General features: G+C 45.7%; 2 protein-coding genes across 3 annotated transcripts in view; both read right to left on the bottom strand.

The window, feature by feature from the left end:
• Positions 1-20,259, bottom strand: part of MARF1 (meiosis regulator and mRNA stability factor 1) — a 539,974-nt gene that overhangs the window by 5,285 nt on the left and 514,430 nt on the right. The gene's annotated exons all lie outside the window — the stretch shown is intronic.
• Positions 1-20,259, bottom strand: part of VPS35L (VPS35 endosomal protein sorting factor like) — a 132,955-nt gene that overhangs the window by 29,691 nt on the left and 83,005 nt on the right. For both annotated transcript variants that reach the window (XM_060260928.1, XM_060260927.1), the window contains exons 22-26: positions 15,347-15,427; positions 11,209-11,272; positions 10,224-10,322; positions 7,681-7,758; positions 6,426-6,540 (exon numbers count right to left, since the gene is read on the bottom strand). In XM_060260928.1, coding sequence (XP_060116911.1) covers positions 6,426-6,540; positions 7,681-7,758; positions 10,224-10,322; positions 11,209-11,272; positions 15,347-15,427 — 437 coding nt within the window. The remainder of the gene's footprint in view (positions 1-6,425; positions 6,541-7,680; positions 7,759-10,223; positions 10,323-11,208; positions 11,273-15,346; positions 15,428-20,259) is intronic.

Genomic DNA, 20,259 nt, shown 5'->3' with positions numbered 1-20,259 from the left:
ATTTACAAATACCTCCCCCTACACACACACAGTGACCCCTGCTCCACACCCAAGTGTCACTGGGGGTGTGCGCAGGGAGATATTTATGAATGGAAAGAGAAAAACTCCTGAGAAGAAACAGGGATATTTGAAATCTGCCCCTCTAATTTGGCATCTTGCTTCAGTAAAACTGTACCTTTGGCCACAATTTATTTTTTACAGAACCACTGGCAACCCATATTTCTATTTCACACAAATATTTAACATTCAGGGGTGAGGGAAGTGTTTTTGTAGCAGGCTCTTTTTAACCTACTTGATAACAAACCAATTTTTTCTTTTAAAAAGGTTACTTTTATCCATTCACGCATCCGTCAGTGAGGACATAGGTTAAAACTTGGAATGCATCTACACATGCTGTAATTATCTGGGTGGAGTAAAAAAAAACGTAGGGAGTTAATCACAGTGCAGGAACCAAAAATGACTTCATGCTGGGGTCTCTCTCTGCCTGGCTGGTCTGTAAACAAGCCAAATAAACACAAAATGTATCATACTGACTTAGCAGCTCCATTGTTTTAAGAATGCACTTGGACGGGAGAGTCAGTTCCACTCTAAATCCCTCTGCCCTGATGATACGTGCTGCATCACGTCTAAACAAAGAAATAAACCAGCAGCCTTGCAATAAAAAGCCTTCGTCAGCTTCCTAGGTCAGCTTGTTTCCATGTTCCGCTGGAACTTGCCAGTGAACGTACAATGCTGACAACACCCATCGTGCCCCTGAAAGGGACAAGGCTTTAAGCCCCTTTCCCTTGCACATGCCTGGAACCATCCAAACCACAAAGGACCAGGCCATGTATTGCAGGATACAAAAATCCCTGTTAGGACTAACTCCCCAAAAAGTGGTTTAAAGATGGGACTATCCGGGTTGTTGCTTACGGTAAAGCATTCGTCTCCAAAGTCTCTTTCGCATCCCAAAATCACAGAAAATATGAAGGCTCTCCAGGCTACCCAACTGGCTCTCAAGCAATCCATGAGCTACCAGATCATTAGGTATGACGCTATCTTGAATAGGATCAAACCAATCATTCGTCTAGCCCAGTTCTGGTTCAATGTGCAGTTTGTGAGCCAAAACGCAAACTGGCTCATTCCAACAAAGGAACTCGCTTTCCAACATGAAGAAAGGTTAAAACGCTTGGGGCTGTTTAGCTTGGAGAAACGTCGACTGCAGGGTGACATGATAGAGGTTTACAAGATTATGCATGGGGTGGAGAAAGCAGAGAAAGAAGTTCTTTTCTCCCTTTCTCACAATACAAGAACTCGTGGGCACTCAATCAAATTGCTGAGCATTCGGTTTAGAACGGATAAAAGGAGGTACTTCTTCACCCAAAGGGTGATTAACATGTGGAATTCACTGCCACAGGAGGTGGTAGCATATACAGGCATAGCCAGCTTCAAGAGGGGATTAGATAAAAATATGGAGCAGAGGTCCATCAGTGGCTATTAGCCACAGTGTGTGTGTATATATATTATATATGTGTGTATATATAATATATACACACATATATATAATATATATAATATATATGTATATTATATATACACACAGTGTGTGTGTGTGTGTGTGTGTGTATATATATATATATATATATATATATATATATTTGGCCTCTGTGTGACACAGAGTGTTGGACTGGATGGGCCATTGGCCTGATCCAACATGGCTTCTCTTATGTTCTTATTAGATTTATACTGTGCCCTTCCCTTGGAATCTCAGAGCGGCTTACAATCTCTTTCCCTGCCTCTCCCCACAACAGACACCTTGTGAAGCAGATGGGGCTGAGAGAGCTCTGACAGAAACTGCTCTTGAGAGAACAGATCTGCAAGAATGGTGGCTGACCCACGCCCAGCTGGCTGCAAGTGGAGGAGTGGGGAATCAAACCTGCTTCTCCCAGATTAGAGTCGGCTCACGTATCCAGTACATCAACCTGGCACCAAACAAAGGATGGCTCATCCCGACAAGGCAGCCCTTTCACATCTTTAAAAACTGTAGCACTAGAAATAGCTCTCAGTCCGCAGCATGAAGTTCAAGAAATGGTCCCGTTAGCATTCTCTTTGTTGAAAAAAGACAATGGCCAATTCAAATCGCTTCTTTCATATCTACTAGATCAGGGGTGGCCAATGGTAGCTCTCCAGATGTTTTTTGCCTACAACTCCCATCAGCCCTAGCAAGCATGGCCAATGGATGGGGCTGATGGGAGTTGTAGGCAAAAAAACATCTGGAGAGCTACCGTTGGCCACCCCTGTACTAGATATCTCAAGCTGGGTATGGGTTTGGTAGCTTTAGTAGCCTTGATGGGCCAGTTGGCAACCTCATGCATAGGGATCGCCAGTGCTAAGCCAGTATAATGCAGAGAACATTAGGCAGAACGTTAAGACTAGGATCTGAGATCAAACTCCCCATTGGCTATGGCACTTGTTGGATGACCTTGGGCCAGTTACATCTTCCCTGAGATCACAAGAGGATAAAATGAAGAAGAAAAAGGGAATAATCTTTCCCCTCATCTGAGCTCCTTAGAGGAACAGTGGGCTAAAAAAAATGAACTTAAGAGAAATCACAAACAACCTCAGCCTACTCATCTGGGCAGAAAGATATATGGGCACAAGGAATCAGATGCTATATATGTTTAAAAAGGTCAAGGTAGTCCCCTGTGCAAGCACCAGTCTTTTCTGACTCTGGGGTGACGTCGCATCACGATGTTTTCATGGCAGACTTTTTATGGGGTGGTTTGCCATTGCCTTCCCTAATCATCTGCACTTTCCCCCCAGCAAGCTGGGTACTTATTTTACCAATCTTGGAAGGATAGAAGGTTGAGTCAACCTCAAGCTGGCTACCTGAAAACCCAGCTTCCACCGGGATCGAACTCAGGTCGTGAGCAGAGAGCTTGGACTGCAGGACTGCAGCTTTACCACTCTGCACCACTAAGAAACTATTCCCACAAGTTCAATGAAACTTATACGTGTGGGCATTATTGTAGCTGTCACCTTTGGGAGACAGATGACTAACTAAACAAGCCCAACTCTAAGAACAAGCACAAACACTGTAAATGAAACATTAAGAATCCCACACGACAGTCCTTACCTGGATAGCCCAGGCAAGCCTGATCTCATCAGATCTTGGAACCTGGCAAGTACTTGGGAGGGAGACCTTCTTGGAACACCAGAGCCAGGAGGCAGGGGCAGGCTCTATTCAGTCACCTCTCTGAATCCCCTCCAAGCTCTCAGTAGGGGTCAGTCACCAGAGGTTACCAAGACGTCCAAGTGCGCGCACACACACACATATGAACACATGAAGCTGCCTTCTACTGAATCAGACCCTGGGTCCATCAAAGTCAGTATTGTCTACTCAGACTGGCAGCGGCTCTCCAGGGTCTCAAGCTGAGGTTTTTCACGCCTTTTTGCCTGGACCCTTTTTAGTTGGAGATGCTGGGGATTGAACCTGGGACCTTCTGCTTACCAAGCAGATGCTCTTCCACTGAGCCACCGTCCCTCTCCTAACACACACACACATACACTAAAAAAACCCAATTCCACACAGCATATGCACAGCTCATCCTAAACTCTTTCATTTCCCCACCAATCCAGCACAAAACAATGGTTCCCAGCTCTCACACATGCTAAATAATGAAGCATGCACATTCCTAGGCAAGAGAGGGGGAAAAAGTTCATAAGAGTAAGACCTTTTATGAAAACCGGAGCCAGTTCCTACAATACTGGAATAGATGCTTTAATCAGGGTGTTTCCATGCAAGTATTAACATTTCAAGGCAACTTTTATAATTTCCTTTTCAATAATTAAAATGTTTAATTGCCATTTAATGTTTAATGTCTAGTGTGATTAGTTTATTTAAAATATTTATATCCCATTCTCTGCAATCCGCACATAAGGAGGCTTCTGACAATAACCATAATAATGTGTAATAAACAAGGCACCAGGACGTTTTCATGGCAGACTTTTTACAGCGTAGTTTGCCATTGCCTTCCCCAGTCATCTACACTTTCCCCTCAGCAAGCTGGGGACTCATAGATAGAAGGCTGAGTCAACCTTGAGCCAGCTACCTGAACCCAGCTTCCACTGGGATCGAACTCAAGTCATGAGTAGAGATTAGGACTGCAGTACTGCAAGCTTTATCATTCTGCGCCACAGAGCTCCTGTGATAAACAAGTGTGCCCCCACCAATAACACAGCCTGAACACACAGTTCTTCTAAATCCACTGAACAGACTCAGAAGGTCGTGGCTCCACTGAGGATGGCCCCGTAGATCAAGATGGCTCCCAGGGAGCAAGTTGTGCATGGGAGGCCACGCAGTTGCAGAGGTATTGCCCTCCATCTGACAGAGCACAAAGCTCCATTTCATCAGCTGACGTTCCGGAGATTGGTACATGTACAAATTACGTTCTGTTATAACCTGGGCAGTCTGGCTTTGAAGCCACAGGAGTGCCACATCAAGCACCTAATTACCATCTTCCCCAGGACAACCCCTGCAAGCCCTGTCATTTATACACACACCATGGATCCATAATTTGATAATATGTGCTATTAAAAACTGCTCTTCTCATCCAGGGTTGGCAGCAGGGCTGGGGGGGGGGGGGGGGCTTGTTTCAAAAAGCCAAGGCAGCTGCATGCTTTTGGGCATATGGAAATCACCTCTTCCTTTTTTTTTTCTTTTTTTTTTCCAGATTCACAACCACCTTTAATTGACAAAGACATAATGGGCCGAGAAACTGGAGGAAGAATGTAATGCATTAGGAGATAAAGAGTTTTCTACTGGTCTTTTAACTCCTTCAGTCTACGGATAGCAGATTTCACTGTCACCGCTGAAGTCGTGTTGTATGTCCAAGCACCACCAGCCACCGTCTTCATACAAGAGCCACAGTGCCAGATACCTCTTCCTTATCAGCACATGAGCCCAGTATGAACTCATGTGATCAGTTCAACAACTCCTTATGGGCTGCACCCTCGTTACAACTGGCTCCTTTGACCACTCCTCACTCAACAGCCTTCCTCTGTACTAGCCCCACCTTGTAGAAAATCCTAGATACGGTGAGAAAGGAAGGGCTATGGCTCAGAGGTGGAGCATCAGCTTGGCATGCAGAGGGTCCCAGGTTCAATCCCCAGCATCTGCAAGTTAAACGATCTGGCAGCAAGTGATGTGAAAAATCTCTACCACAGACCCCAGAGAGCTAGTGCAGGGCTGAGTACTGCAGACCTTGATGGACCAGCGGTCTGATTCAGTCTAAGACAGCTTCAGGGGTTCATGGGACCCCTCCCTCGACTTTTCCGTTTCTTTTATTTTCCTTTCAATGTTGCTTTTTTGGGGCGGGGGGCTTTGGATGGCACAGGAGGCTGGTTTTTAAAATTAATTTTCTATCTAGTCACTAAAGACAATACGTTTAGCTGTTCCACTTTCCTGCCAATTATATACTGAAGTCTTTATGGAAAATAGTACTATTATAAACCTTTTGATCGTTTTTAGACCATTGACTTCTCACCAAGCAATGTCTTATTTTTGCATGAGTTTCACAGGTCCTGTATGTTATTTATGTGTTTCCATTTATTCTGCACATGCTTTTATTATTTAATAAAATCTTTGAAATATGAAAAAAAGCTTACAAATCAGTATTAACTGAGAAAGCACTGGGCTAAAAGTTGGACACTCTGATGGTTGTATTAGCAGGCTGATGTTTTCTGGGTTTTTATTTGTTTCTTGTTAATTACTGATTGGCGAACTGGATTGCTTGTTTGCAAGCTGGGTTGATTGTTCTGGCAGGCTGCCCTGAGTTTTTGGAACAGCAGACTAGAACTTTTTACACTGAAAAGAAGCAGATTAAGGAATGGCTGAGAAAGCAGATTTGGACTATTTTGATGAAAGAAACAGGCAGAAGTCAAGATGGTCTTTAAAAATCAAAAGCAGAAAGGGATTTCATTCTGAAGGAACAAAATGGCCTAATTAAGCAAGGAAAATTAGCCCACTGGCATTAACCTTAAGATTAGTCAAAAGTAACACTGGAATTTTAAATGTATCACATCCTTGTACACTCTGATCATTTTGCATCTTGTCTCCAAGTGAAATGCTGCCTCTGAACATCATATTTAATCATCAGTTCAATAGCTCTCCAAGTCAAATTAGCACATCTCTTGGATCGTCATGATTACAAACACTACCCAGGCCTTGCCCCCCAGACAGGATGTTCCCATCAAAGTTCCCTTTTCTCTTCCTCTACAGAGGCCAAAAGAGCCCAAGTGAGCAATGATTCAACCTCCATCCCCAGATCTTCCTACAGAAGACTAGGATCTTGGAAAGCTACTGCCTTTGGTTATCCAGCCAGCAAAAATACTGTCCCTGCAAATGTTTCTAAGCACACAAAGCAACTGCAAAATCAAAGGCTTACCTTGTGAAAGGCACTGGTTTGCCAGAGCAACTTGCCCTGAGAGCAGGTACAGATTAAGACGACCAAAAATGCTTGTCAAAGATGGAATCGTAATGAAACAGAAAGCAACACAAGCCTATGGAAATAAAGACAGGATGTTTTAAGAGACTACTTCTTCAATGAACGAGAAATGTAACATTTTTAAGGTTACTGGGATGAGCTGGGCTCTTTCAGACTCTGGCTATCAGTGGTCCTGTATACAAATGAGCATGAACCAACTTGTATGTGGCAAACTGGGCTGGTTCGTTGATTCACAAACTGTGATTTGGGCAATCACGCTGTTTGTTAGACACCATGTCTTTTGTAGCAGTTCGGTTTGTAGGTCTCTTTAAATGCTTTTCGTGCACTCACTTCAGTGAGTGAAAGGAAAGCATTTAAAGGGCCCTCAGCTTTCTCAGTTTGTGCCCATCCCTAGTCCTGCACCTTTCCAGACCTGGTATAACACATGCCTGCAACATCACTCCCACTGAATTCTTCACCCTATGTATTATTGTTCTTGCAACTCTGCCTCTTGTGTTTTCTCTTTCTCTGCAGTTCTTCCTCCTCTAACAACCTTTAGGTCTTTTCTCTCCTTTCCTGACTCCTCTAAAAACAGAGCCAGCAGCAGAATGCTGGCTGTGACCCAATTGAAGGCCTCAAGTCAGGTTGGGTGACCCATTTGAGGGCCTCAACCAAACTGACAAAGACGGATGGAGGAGGCAATAATAATCAGCAACTGCAATACTTCCACCTTGAGAGCCAGTTTGGTGTAGTAGTTAAGTGCAACTCTTATCTGGGAGAACCGGGTTTGATTCTCCACTCCTCCACTTGCACCTGCTGAGATGGCCTTGGGTCAGCCATAGCTCTGGCAGAGGTTGTCTTTGAAAGGGCAGCTGCTGTGAAAGCACTCTCAGCCCCACCTACCTCGCAGGGTGTTTGTTGTGGGAGGGGGAAGGTAGAGGAGATTGTGACCGCTCTGAGACTCTGAGATTCAGAGTATAGGGCGGGATATAAATCCAAAATCATCTTCGTCTTCTTCTGTATCTGTCCAAATCCTCCTACTACAGAGCTGTTAAAGATGCAAGAACCCTGACTGGTTGGCTTTCCCTATCATGGAAGGAAGAGAGCAAGGGGAAGCAAGAATTGCCCACATTTGCACATGTTATATGCTGCAATTCTAATATCATTAACACAGAGGGAATTAAGGACAAGGGAATCATTCCGTTTCCACACCTACCCTGACAAATGCTGCCGTCTTTCTGGAATGATTTCCTTTCATCACTTTTCTTGTTTCCATGGCCAGCTGGTTCACACTCTGTTGGAAAGATGATGTTACCAATGGGACCAGGAAAAGCTCAACCAACTGAAGGAGCTTTTCAACAAACAGCCATTACTGGGACTAAACTGGTTTACATCCAAAGGCTCCCATTTAATCGTCAGTCTCCTACAGTTCAATTGCTGGATGAGCCTCAAAGAAATCACAGGAACTGTTCTGAACGATCAGACCTCTGTGCGCATGGCACACTATCACAAATTTCACGAGATTTTGCATAACCTCTATGAATTATAGAAATTTGCATCTTAGTGTATTTTATTGCATTTCTGTTGAACAAGAGAGAAACTGCACTGCATAGAATGGTGAAACCCTGTTTCCTGGCTTCTGGAACTCTTACTGAGCCTCTCATTTTATCAGTCATTTCTCACACATATTTAAAACTGCTTTTGAAGAGTCCCGTGGCGCAGAGTGTTAAAGCTGCAGTAGTGCAGTCCTAAGCTCTGCTCATTGCCTCAGTTCGATCCCCGGTGGAAGCTGGGTTTTCAGATAGCCAGCTCGAGGTTGACTCAGCCTTCCATCCTTCCAAGGTCGGTGAAATGAGTACCCAGCTTGCTGGGGGGAAAGTGTAGATGACTGGGGAAGGCAATGGCAAACCACCCCGTAAAAAGTCTGCCGCTGTGAAAACGTTGTGAAAGCAACATCACCCCAGAGTCGGAAACGACTGGTGCTTGCAAGGGGATCTTTCCTTTCCTTTCCTTGAACACTTGACTAGAAACCTGCTTTTAAAAACATGCTTAAGACAAAATTCTGTGGGCAACAGCAAACTGCATTTTTCTGCACTTACACAACCACAGGACTGTATGACATCTGATCATTTCTCAGTGCAGTTTTTGCAACTGGTCCTTTGCAAGATGTTTATATTAACACCCCAGATATAAACAAATGTGAAAGCCAGTATTTCTTTTCTATTTGGTTTTCAATTCTTTTTACCTGTTTGTGCCATGTGAACAGACAAAACTTAATGCTACCTTAAAATGTTAAGACCTATGTGGCAACACCAGAAGAGTCCAGAGAAATTCTATGTGCTCAGTAATCCACCGAAGATTTGTTGGGGGGGGGGGGGGGGGCAAATCTACTGAACTTCTGTCTAAACATATGCCGGCTCTACAGATCTATTTGCCTGCCAATGCAATCCTAGGCAGAATTAATCCTATCTATGCCCGCTGAAGCAGTGCCCTTTGATAGGAGTAATTCTGCACAGGACTTCACTGTTAAGCCAGTTTAAAAAGTATCGCTGATATTGGTGTAATATTTTGTAGCTTCTGCCACAGTGACATCTGTACCTGTAACTTCCAAGACAAAATTCCGAGCATACTTCAGTGAGCATCCTTGGGTTCACCTTCATGACAGAATCAAAGGCAATCCTGTGGTGGTTTCACCCTCAAAGCCATTCTGCTTGTCATTCACTGCTATGAGGGGGACTAAATCTTAAGAGATTCTTTTGCAAGATTCTCTGCTGGCTTACTGTTCAAACTCAACACTCTCATTCATGCTCCGTAACAGTCTGCATCAGTGCTTAGTTCTCATGGCCCCTTCTTACACATCCAGGGAAATGCTGATTGCCACTTTGGGGTCAGGCAGCTATTTTTCTCCAGGCCAGTTTTGCCAGGGATCCAGAGGGTTTTTTGCTATCTTCTGGGCATTGAGCAGGGGTCACTAGGAGTGTGTGTGTGTGTGTGGGAGAGATACTTGTGAATTTCCTGCATGGTGCAGGAGGTTGGACTAGATGACCCTGGAGGTCCCAACTCTTATGATTCCATCCTCCAAAAAGTTTACTCAAGTTCTGTCTATGCGCTCTCTTCAGCAGTGTCCAGGCAAACAGCAATTTAAAAACAACAACTGTGCAGGGCACTTGCTTTGCAGGTGCCCCCTTTCTACAACATGAGCAACATGGTGGAACTTTCTTTAAAGTTGGATAATTTGTTGACAAGTGACCTCTTTTCTCACAACTTGTCCAAGTGACGTTTTTGTCTGGTATGTCGTATCCAATCTGTGCCTCTAAATCCTCAGGTTTAACTCCATGCAAAAGTGCCATCTTAGCATTTCCTGGTCGATTGAACTCAACAGGCCTAGAAATAGGGTTATGCTGCTTAGGACGGCACTGTAAGCTTCCTGCCAATACATGCCATTCACTCAAAGTCCGAAAACAATAAGCAAGACATGATAATCTTTTACTGGGGAAATTTAAGGTTGGAAACGGGAGGAAAATCACACACACACACACTTCAGGAAATTCACCACCAAACAAAGCGCTTTTAACTTCCATTTGCTTGGCACCTCTGCAGAATTAACACAGCAGGAAGAAATCTGAATGCTGGTGCAGGACATGCAGGTACAAATGCCCATTAAAAGTCCAGCAAAAGTGACCCTGCCCCGTAAAGAAATATACAGCTCGGCTCTCTTCTGCCATCAAAGGCTTATTTACAATTAAGAGATATGCTTACATGAATCAGCTGGACAAGAACAGGTTCCAAATTGCAAAACATTGATCGGGCTTCAACATAAAAACTCAGCTGCTGCTCAAAGTCACGGCTGAATGAAACCTGGATTAAAGAGATTCAGAGAAGTCATTCCCTAGACATGACTGTGGCATCCAGTTACTCATTCTTTCCATTTTATATGCTGATGCACGCTGCTAACTCTAATGTGGCAGGTGAATGCAGGCTCTGATATTTTCCGGGCAATTCAATTCACAGCAGTCTTAGAAAAAATACCAGATCTTTTTGTCCCCATTTAACTTATGCTCTGGGAATCTACCCCAAACCCTAAGATGTGATGAAAATTTTATGTAAACTGCTTCTAGAAGTATCCTGAGATTAGGTGTTGAGTTACGGCGGAGTTTACAAGTCAGGTAATCCTTTTCAACAGAAAATGCCATTACTCAACATACATGAAGATGCTGTATACTGAGTCTGTTTACTCTGTCTACTCTGACTAGCAGCACCTCTTCAAGTTCTTGGCTAGTGATCCTTCACATCACTTACTATCAGTTTATTTATTTATTTATTGACACTTCCATGTGTTCTTTACATTTTCATCCAGTGTAGATGACTGGGGAAGGCAATGGCAAACCACTCTGTAAAAGCCTGCCAAGAAAACGTCTTGTGATGTCCCCCCATCGGTTGGTAACGACTCGGTGCTTGCATAGGGGACTACATTTACTTTAAAGATTGGAACTTCTTTCAATTCATTTTGTGCAAACATCAGTTTTCATTTAAGCCAAAGATGTTCCAACACGATGAACTGCTGTGTGGCATTTCAGGTATTTTTAATTAAACCCAACCACTGTGGAATGTCAAAGACTCCCCTTTAAAGATGACAGAGGGCAAAACCGCCTACTAAAATCTGCAATGGAAACTGATAACCGATTCTCTTAGGTCTTAAACCTCCCTTGCACAATCCCCTACATATGAAGTTCACAGTACTCACCATTCTTAAAAATCCATTTATCAAAGAGGCCAACATGCGCTTTTCATCTTCAAGGGTCAGTGCGCTAGAATTAATATGTTTCACAGGGTCAGTATTTAAGGAGAAGCCCATAAGAAGCCATTGCAAGCCCTACAGCCACACACATCCACCTCAGTACTTACTATGTGGAATCTGATGGTTAGAAGGGGGTCAGGGGTCAGACCAAGCTCAATACGCATTTTAAAAAATGCTTGTTCCAACTCCTGGTGGACCTTCAAGGGGAATAGTTATTGAACCTTCCTTATTCCCTCTTGTATTTGTCCTCAAGGAGGCAGGAGGAACAAAGTCTCACAGCAAGAGACCAGTGAATAATCCTGAATAGCTATACTGGTGGACAGTCTTAGCTACAAAAGCATTACTGGGTATGGGATTATTTTATTTATTGATTTATTTTATTCGATTTATATCCTGCCCTCCCCACCGAAGCAGGCTCAGGGCGGCTTACAACATAAAATCCCAAGAACAATAGACTAATAGTATTAAAATACACATTCAATAATAAATAACAATAATTAAAACAGTTAGATTATTAACAGATTACGTGACAAAAACCCATACTTTTTTGCTGTAAGACACTGTGCTAAAACAAAAGATGATGCCACACAAATTCCGGAATGCTCCAAAACAAAGCATAAGCATTTCATTAAGTTTCCAAATGGAATTCGAATAAATCAAACATGTTTTGATGAAAACGTGCCCCGCTCCGTGACCATTAAGTCATCCAGCACAAGGCTGTCACGATGACACACAGGTCTCCGGTGTACTATTTTGCAGTTCTCCCAGCGCAGACACCAGATGGGAACAGGGTGATTGCTTTGCAATACGAATTTGATAGAGAAGTGGAGGGGGTGAAAGATGCAGACCCGCACCATGATTAGCTCATTAGTGTTCCTCCATCCATCACAGTCATAATGCAAAACTGATGGATGGCTTGGAAGATTTATAGTGCGATCTTCTGGGTTACCAAGAATGACTGCTGGTCTGAAAATAAGTCCAGGAAGCAGCTGCTTAAATGAACCACACTGTGCTTCATAACAAATTGAGGCTAAATAGGAAAAAAACACTGTTGCCATTTTAAGTTGTTACCAGTAATAGGCCACGTAGTCAATAGAGGCTCCCAATTCAGAATTCCTTTTAGCAGTAAATGGGAGATAAAGAGCTGGTGGGAAATGGCGTATTATTTGCCTTTTCCACTCCATCACACTTGACAGAAAGGCTGAAGGGGCAAAGAGGATGCCAAGGCAATGAGAAACCTAGGACTGGCCTTTCAGATGCATCACAGATTTTCCAAGCATGGATTCTGGAACCTGGATAAATCCTGCATTCACTGCATTCCCAGAGTGGCTCTGAATGGGGTCGTGCCATGAACCAACCAGGAGATGCAAGGACCACTGGTATCTTCCCAGCCTGGGAGATGTACAAGGGAACAGCTCACACGTCTGCCAGAAGGGAAAAAGATGCAAACAGCATCTCTCAGACAAGAAGTTGTTAAGGGACGGATCAGAAGCCCAAACTCCCTGTGCGTCCTGTTCACTACATGGCACCAAAACTGCTCTCTGTTGTTGTTTTTCTATTCTCTGTTGTTTTTTTGTGGGCCTTTATAACCCACAGAGAACTATCAGAACTAGAAGACACTAACCGTTTTCGCACATTGCTCACCTCGGAGTCACGTCCCTCTTCACTGTGCAGCGTCTGCTCAGATTTCCCTCCATCTGCGCTGGAGGAGCAGGAAGAGCCGCGGCTTCTGCGTCGCAAACGGAAATGGGGTTTTAGCGATTTCTGTTTGCGACGCAGAAGCCACGACTCTTCCTGCTCCTCCGGTGCAGATGGCGGGAAATCCGAGCAGACGCTGCGCAGTGAAGAGGGATGTGACTCCGAGGTGAGCAGGGTGCGAAAACGGTTTCTGTGAAAAGGAAGCCTCCCTTTAGCTACTTCTGAATCTGTTCCAATTACAGAATGCAACCAACCAATGGACTGGACCCTACTACTCTTGGCACCCGATCTTCCCTGTTTGCCTCCCTTGCTGATGCTCCCCTCCCATGTGGCTTTAGCCCACAATCCCTAGCACACTGGTCCAAAGTGAACCTGCTTTCACCAGAAGAAAACCTAGCACCACTATCCAACCACCATTTCTGTAAACGATAGCTTATGTGAGCTGTCTGCTGGCACAATGCATGAGCCAACAGCACATGCAAGACCATTTACAAAGCTGGCTTAGCCCTCAATACACTGCTCCTTGTGCAAGCAGGTTCCTGGATGACCTGACACGAACCTATGTAGCTTCTACAAGGTGGCTCAGTCACACACATTGCAATCCTGCCCTTGGACCCAGGTTATAATTGGGAGTCATGGGCCTCCTGATGGCACCTGGTTTTTTGGCCACTGAATGACACAGAGTGTTGGACTGGATGGGCCACTGGCCTGATCCAACATGGCTTCTCTTATGTTCTTATGTGACACAGAGTGTTGGACTGGATGGGCCATTGGCCTGATCCAACATGGCTTCTCTTATGTTCTTATGTGACACAGAGTGTTGGACTGGATGGGCCATTGGCCTGATCCAACATGGCTTCTCTTATGTGACACAGAGTGTTGGACTGGATGGGCCACTGGCCTGATCCAACATGGCTTCTCTTATGTGACACAGAGTGTTGGACTGAATGGGTCATTGGCCTGATCCAACAGGGCTTCTCTTATGTTCTTATGTGACACAGAGTGTTGAACTGGATGGGCCACTGGCCTGATCCAACATGGCTTCTCTCATGTTCTAATGTGACACAGAGTGTTGGACTAGATGGGCCATTGGCCTGATCCAACATGGCTTCTCTTATGTTCTTATGTGACGCAGAGTGTTGGACTGGATGGGCCACTGGCCTGATCCAACAGGGCTTCTCTTATGTTCTTATGTGACGCAGAGTGTTGGACTGGATGGGCCACAGGCCTGATCCAACATGGCTTCTCTTATGTTCTTATGTGACACAGAGTGTTGGACTGAATGGGTCATTGGCCTGATCCAACATGGCTTCTCTTATGTTCTTATGTGACACAGAGTGTTGGACTGGATGGGCCGCTGGCCTGATCCAACATGGCTTCTGTCATAGTGCCCACAGAGGAAGAATAAGGAACCCCTCATTGGCTTTAATCCATCTAAAACCCAACACATTTTTACATAGCTTGACCATTCATATGCTTTCATCTATCAAATTGAAAGTGCAGGATGCAAGACTTTTGAGGGGATGGTTCATGCCACCTTTGTGCTTTAACGGGTGCTCTATGCAACTCTGCTATTAATCAGAAATGGGGCCAAATCTCAGAACCATGAGCGATCTGTCGACATTCGCTTGGTGTCAAAGGGCACCAATCAGATTGCACCTGCCTCTCATCCAATGGAGCAGGCAGCATCCAGCAAAGCAGACAGAGGCTACCCAACCATAACAGGAGGACAGAATACAGGCGTGCCCGTGCTTTGCTTCTGGAGGTTCTTCAAGCCCTGAGGGCACGAAGCATTCCTGGGACAATTCTCTGTTGGGGAAAGGGAGGCAGCTGGCCAGAAAGGAGAATTACATACCACACCGTTCTAAAAAGGCAAATTCCAGTGATTTATTTCCATCTAAGGGCTTTTGGGCTAGAAAAAAGCACCCACATCAATATTGCATTGTTCACTAGAGCCGCAGCTCCACCCCCCCCCCCCCTGCCCCTGAGCCTTTTTGACAAAAGCCATGGTGGAGGGGGGAAGGGGAAGGCACTGAACTGGCATCATGACCCTCAATTGCATCTGCCACTTTGTTTGCTCCTCTCAATGCTCCCCCCAACATTCTTTGCTGTCTCTCCTCATTAGTTAAGTCATTGCCATTTCCCAGACTTTCCTCTTATTCCAGCATTGGAAACAAAGCAGCGATTAAGGAGGCAGTGGCCCATGCGAAGAGTTTTCTTCCATATCTCCCCACCCACGTTACACAGAATGAAGAAGAACAGCAGCACATGGAAACCGCCCCGCCCCCCCCCCCCCATCCTTAGGGACTCAGGCCTGATCACAACCATCACCATGGGGGGAAAAATCCACTCTCTGTTCAATAAAGATAAGGAACAAATCACTTACTTTACAGAATCGTGCATCGTCTTGCATACATGCAGAAGGGCATTGAGTATTACAGGGTCCTTAGTTGGTTCCAGCTGATGCCTAAACACACATGCATGGGGGGGGGGGAGCAACAGAACAAAAGTTAAATGTCTGCAGTTAAGAGATGAAGATAACCAACCTGCCCAGTTTGTGCATGGTAAAACTGATAGACACCAGCTGAAGTGAGATCAGTGGGGGCCCATGGGAAGGCTTTGACCATCACCCCTCCCCCCAAATTCCTCATGACTGGAGATCAATCCAAGATCTCCGGAACAAACGGAATACTTCTCTTCTCTTGAAAAACCTGTGAGTTACATTGAGAAGGAAGGCCACTGCTACTTTTAGCATGTTTTAATCTTGCAGCAGCCCCATGGCACAGAGTGGTAAAGCAGCACTGCAGTACTGTGGTCTGAACTCTGCTCACGACCTGAGTTCGATTCCGGTGGAAGCTGGATTCAGGAAGCCAGCCCAAGGTTGACTCAGCCTTCCATCCTTCCGAGGTCAGTAAAATGAGAACCCAGCTTGCTGGGGGGGGGAAGTGTAGATGACTGGGGAAGGCAATGGCAAACCACCCCATAAAAAGTCTGCCATGAAAACGTTGTGAAAGCAACGTCACCCCCGAGTCAGAAATGACTGTTGCTGGCACAGGGGACCTTTCCTTTTCCTCTCTTTCCACACTTCCTTGATCAAGTAGGCACGTTCCAGGGATGTGAGATGAGGTTTAGGTCTAGGACTATGGGCAGGATCCAGAAAGTGTTCTCAGATCACATCTCCCCACCTCCCTTTGCCTCCCATGGCAAGCTTTTCCGGACCCACAGAAGACCCTTGGAAGCTGAGTGGGATGTGGGACACGGACTGAGCAAGACGGAGGAATTGGAAGACGTCACCCCATCTCTGCTCTGTTCACAAAAGAAGCTGAATGAGAGAAGAAGGGAAGGATTCCCTTTTTATTGTCCCTCAAGCTGTAGCCCCTCTTTCCCCCTGCCAGATAATTCCCAGAGGATCCTCAGCTTTTTGGAGGGGGGGACCACAGAAGGTAGCAGGGAGAAGGGGGAAAGATCTGCGCTGTGAATTCCTTCCATTCATGATTCATAGGATTCAGTCTTTATCCGACACGCTGCCTTTTGGATTGCATTTGGGGGAAAGTTATTCCAAGGCGGCCTCCACTGCAAGGCAAACTGCAAGTTCGTAACGACTGCCTCACCCTCCATTCCACTATCTGGGAACTGCACACAGGAACTGCAGCCCCCTTTTTGATCATAACACCTGAGCTCTGCAGTAAATAGAATATGGAGCTTTTAATGCTCTATAATCAAACGAGGCTTTAAATGAATGCTTATTTTCTATGACAAGACTTTTTTTTGCACAGCAGGGAAGCATAATCAGTACGGCATAGATGGAAGGAACCACTAATTACCGTGCTAAGTGTTCCCGCATTCTCTAGTAAAGTAGAAGGCATTGTACAAAAATGCGCATCACCTAGCCATGGCTGGAATCCCCAGTGTCTGCAGATCTCTGATGGGTGAACAACCGCAACACTTCGGCCTGTGAAGGTGTTGGCGTGTGCAAGCAAACAAGAAATGGACGGGGGGGGGGGGGTGTAGGCAAGGGCTGTATTTGGCCTGATTGGGGGAACAAACCGAGCCCCCCAGCAGCTCTGTCAGTCCTTTAAGGGGCTCGCCTTAAGGGGCAGAGAGAAGGCCCTGCGTGCCACACAAAATGGTGTGGTGTGCTCCTGCCTGGCAAATGTGCCAAGGATCTCAGCCTTGTTCTGTGATTGTTTCAAGCAGCCAAAGGTGTGAGGGTCAACCAGGTACCAATCAGTCGACTTTCACTTATGATAACATTGGTAGAGTTTATTGTATTGGTACAGGAGCCAACCCTCTAGCCAGAGGGTTCCCAGGATTGAAGTTAGTGGTTACAGACAGCGATAATATACTCCCAACTGTGTGGGCAAATGTGGGGCTTCCTGCCCTCCCAACTTTTCACACCATAGCTTATCCAGCTTATCCAGTTGCATATGGCGCCTGGGGGGTTTTTTGGCCTCTGTGTGACACAGAGTGTTGGACTGGATGGGCCACTGGTCTGATCCAACATGGCTTCTCTTATGTTCTTAAGTGACACAGAGTGTTGGACTGGATGGGCCATTGGCCTGATCCAACATGGCTTCTCTTATGTTCTTATGTCTGGGGCAAGTGATGCTCTGTATTCCTGGTGCTTGGGGGGGGGGGGGCACAGTGGGAGAGCTTCTAGTGTCCTGGGGAACTGATCTCAGATAAAAGGAAGTCCTTCACCCAAAGAGTGATTAACACATGGAATTCACTGCCACAGGAGCTGGCGGCAGCTGCAAGCATAGGCAGCTTCAAGAGGGGATTGGATAAGCATATGGAGCAGAGGCCCATCAGTGGCTATTAGCCACAGTGTATTGTTGGAACTCTCTGTTTTGGGCAGTGAAGTTTTGTATTCTTGGTCCTTGGGGGGGGCACAATGGGAGGGCTTCTAGTCCCACTCGTGGACTTCTTGATGGCACCTGGGTTCCGAGGCACACTGATAAGAGTTTTGAGGGAGGGGGCTACACAGGACGAGAGACGCCTGAAACACCTCACTACATGAGGGGGAACTTCCCTTGTGCTTTCTGGATCCAAAAAACAGATCTGATGTTCTTTTCTTTCCAAAGGATTCACAGCCCAGTTCTCTTCCCACCCCGTCACCACCCACATTAAAAACAGGCAGTTTTAAAATAAACTCAAAAACATAAACTCCACAAATACGCCTGGGCTTGCACAACCTCCGTCCTTTATTCTCCAGCTAGTCTTTGTATTTATTTACTTACAAAAAAAACAATCTCCTCTAGGAGAGGAGAAAGGAACCCAAGGCCAAAGGGGAAGGGTTTTGGATCAGGGCAGACCACGTGCTCTGAGTGCCGAGACTCAAAACTTCATCGCTAAGGTTTTTTTTCCCCTACCAACACTTGCTTTTCCAACTCCAGCCCCTGCAGGCCAGCTGTCAGCCCAAGACTTAGACTGACTCATAAGTGGTAAGTCAGCTTCTTCACAGGTTCAAAATGATCTTGGGCAACGTTTGAGAACCCTGAAAGAGAAGTCTCTAAGGCTACGTAGATCAGACTGCATTGATTAAGTGGCAAAGGTGTAGTAGATCATAGGATCACAGAATCACCCTGCAGGCCATCTGGTCCAACCCCCTGCTCAATGCAGGATCAGCCTAGAGCAGGGGTGTCAAATTCATTTGTTATGAGGGCTGGATCTGACATAAATGAGACCTTGGTGGGCCAAGCCATGCCGGGCCGGGTGTGTTCCCATTTAAGATTAGGCAGCAGAGAATATAAACTTTATAAAGGACACAAACACAGTTAAAGACTTTAAAAAAAACTTAAAACATTAGCACTTGTTGGTCTTAAAGGTGCTTTCTTTGTATTTCTCCCATGGGATCAGGGAACTGGGCAAAGGGAGCTCTGGCTCTTTCCTTCCCCAGGGGACCAGGAGCGGAAGGCGCCTTAGCCAATAGAAAGAAGAGAGGCATGGCTCAGGAGCTCTGCTATGCGGTTGAAAGAGCCTGGGAAAGCAAGCTCTGCCTCCCCCCCACCTTCCTCCCCAAGAGAGGAGCTTCAGCCAATGGAAAAAATAGAAGTTTTGCTCTGAAGCTCCTGTGCGATTGAGCAAGCCTTGCAAAGCAAGCTGTTAGGCAGAAGGAAGCAAGAGAGAGGGAGAAGGAAGCAGATGACAGCCAGTTGCTCGGGGGCCTGATAGGAGCCCTCCGCGGGCCTGACTCGGCCCCTAGGCCAGATGTTTGACACCCCTGGCTTAGAGCATCCCGGACCAGTATTCATCTAGCCGCTGCTTAAAGACGTCACAGGTGGCTTGGAGGATGGGTGTTCCCTGGCTCAGGGGGGTGTAAATCCACTGCCCCCCCTTCCCTCTTCCAGCTCTTCTCAAAGTTTACTTTCACTTCTTGTTTATGCTGGTGATGGAGCTGTTGCTGTAGTGAAGGAATGTTCAACCAAGCAGCCCCCCCCCCCACCCCCAATGAAGGCAAACGGAGACAAGCTGCAAGCCCAGGTAGGTTAACCTTGAAAGGGCAGGTACTGTCTGGACTTCACAGGCTCTCCTTCAGCACAACCACACTTCAAGGCCAACTTTGTCTAGAAAGGTCAGTCTTGTCTACGATGACCGTCAGCAGCTCTCCAAGCTCTCGGGTCAAGAAAGGTCTTTCCTATCACCTGCTATTTGATTCTTTAAAACGTCAAGACAGTGTAGGGCTGCAACAAAAAAAAGCCAACGCTATGCTGGGACTTATTAGGAAGGGAACTGAAAACAGATCAGCCAGTATCATAATGCCCCTGTATAAATCGATCGTGTGGCCTCATTTGGAGTACTGTGTACAATTCTGGTCATCGCACCTCAAAGAGGATATTATAGCATTGGAAAAAGTCCAGAAAAGGGCAACTAGAATGATTAAAGGGTTGTAACACTTTCCCTATGAAGAAAGGTTAAAACGCTTGGGGCTCTTCAGTTTGGAGATATGTCGACTGAGGAGTGACATGATAGAGGTTTACAAGATTATGCATGGGATGGAGAAAGTAGACAAAGAAGTACTTTTCTCCCTTTCTCACAATGAGAACTCGTGGACACTCAGTGAAATTGCTGAGCAGTTGGGTTAGAATGGATAAAAGGAAGTACTTCTTCAACCAAAGGGTGATTAACACGTGGAATTCACTGCCACAGGAGGTTGTGGCAGCTGCAAGCACAGACAGCTTCAAGAGGGGATTGGATAAAAATATGGAGCAGAAGTCCATTAGTGGCTATTAGCCACAGTGTATTGTTGGAACTCTCTGTCTGGGGCAATGATACTGTATTATTGGTGCTTGGGGGGCA

Source organism: Heteronotia binoei, chromosome 20, assembly GCF_032191835.1.
Source record: "Heteronotia binoei isolate CCM8104 ecotype False Entrance Well chromosome 20, APGP_CSIRO_Hbin_v1, whole genome shotgun sequence".
NCBI lineage: Eukaryota > Metazoa > Chordata > Lepidosauria > Squamata > Gekkonidae > Heteronotia > Heteronotia binoei.
The sequence above is the reverse complement of the archived record's forward strand: the minus strand, read 5'-3'. Positions and strand labels throughout refer to the sequence as shown.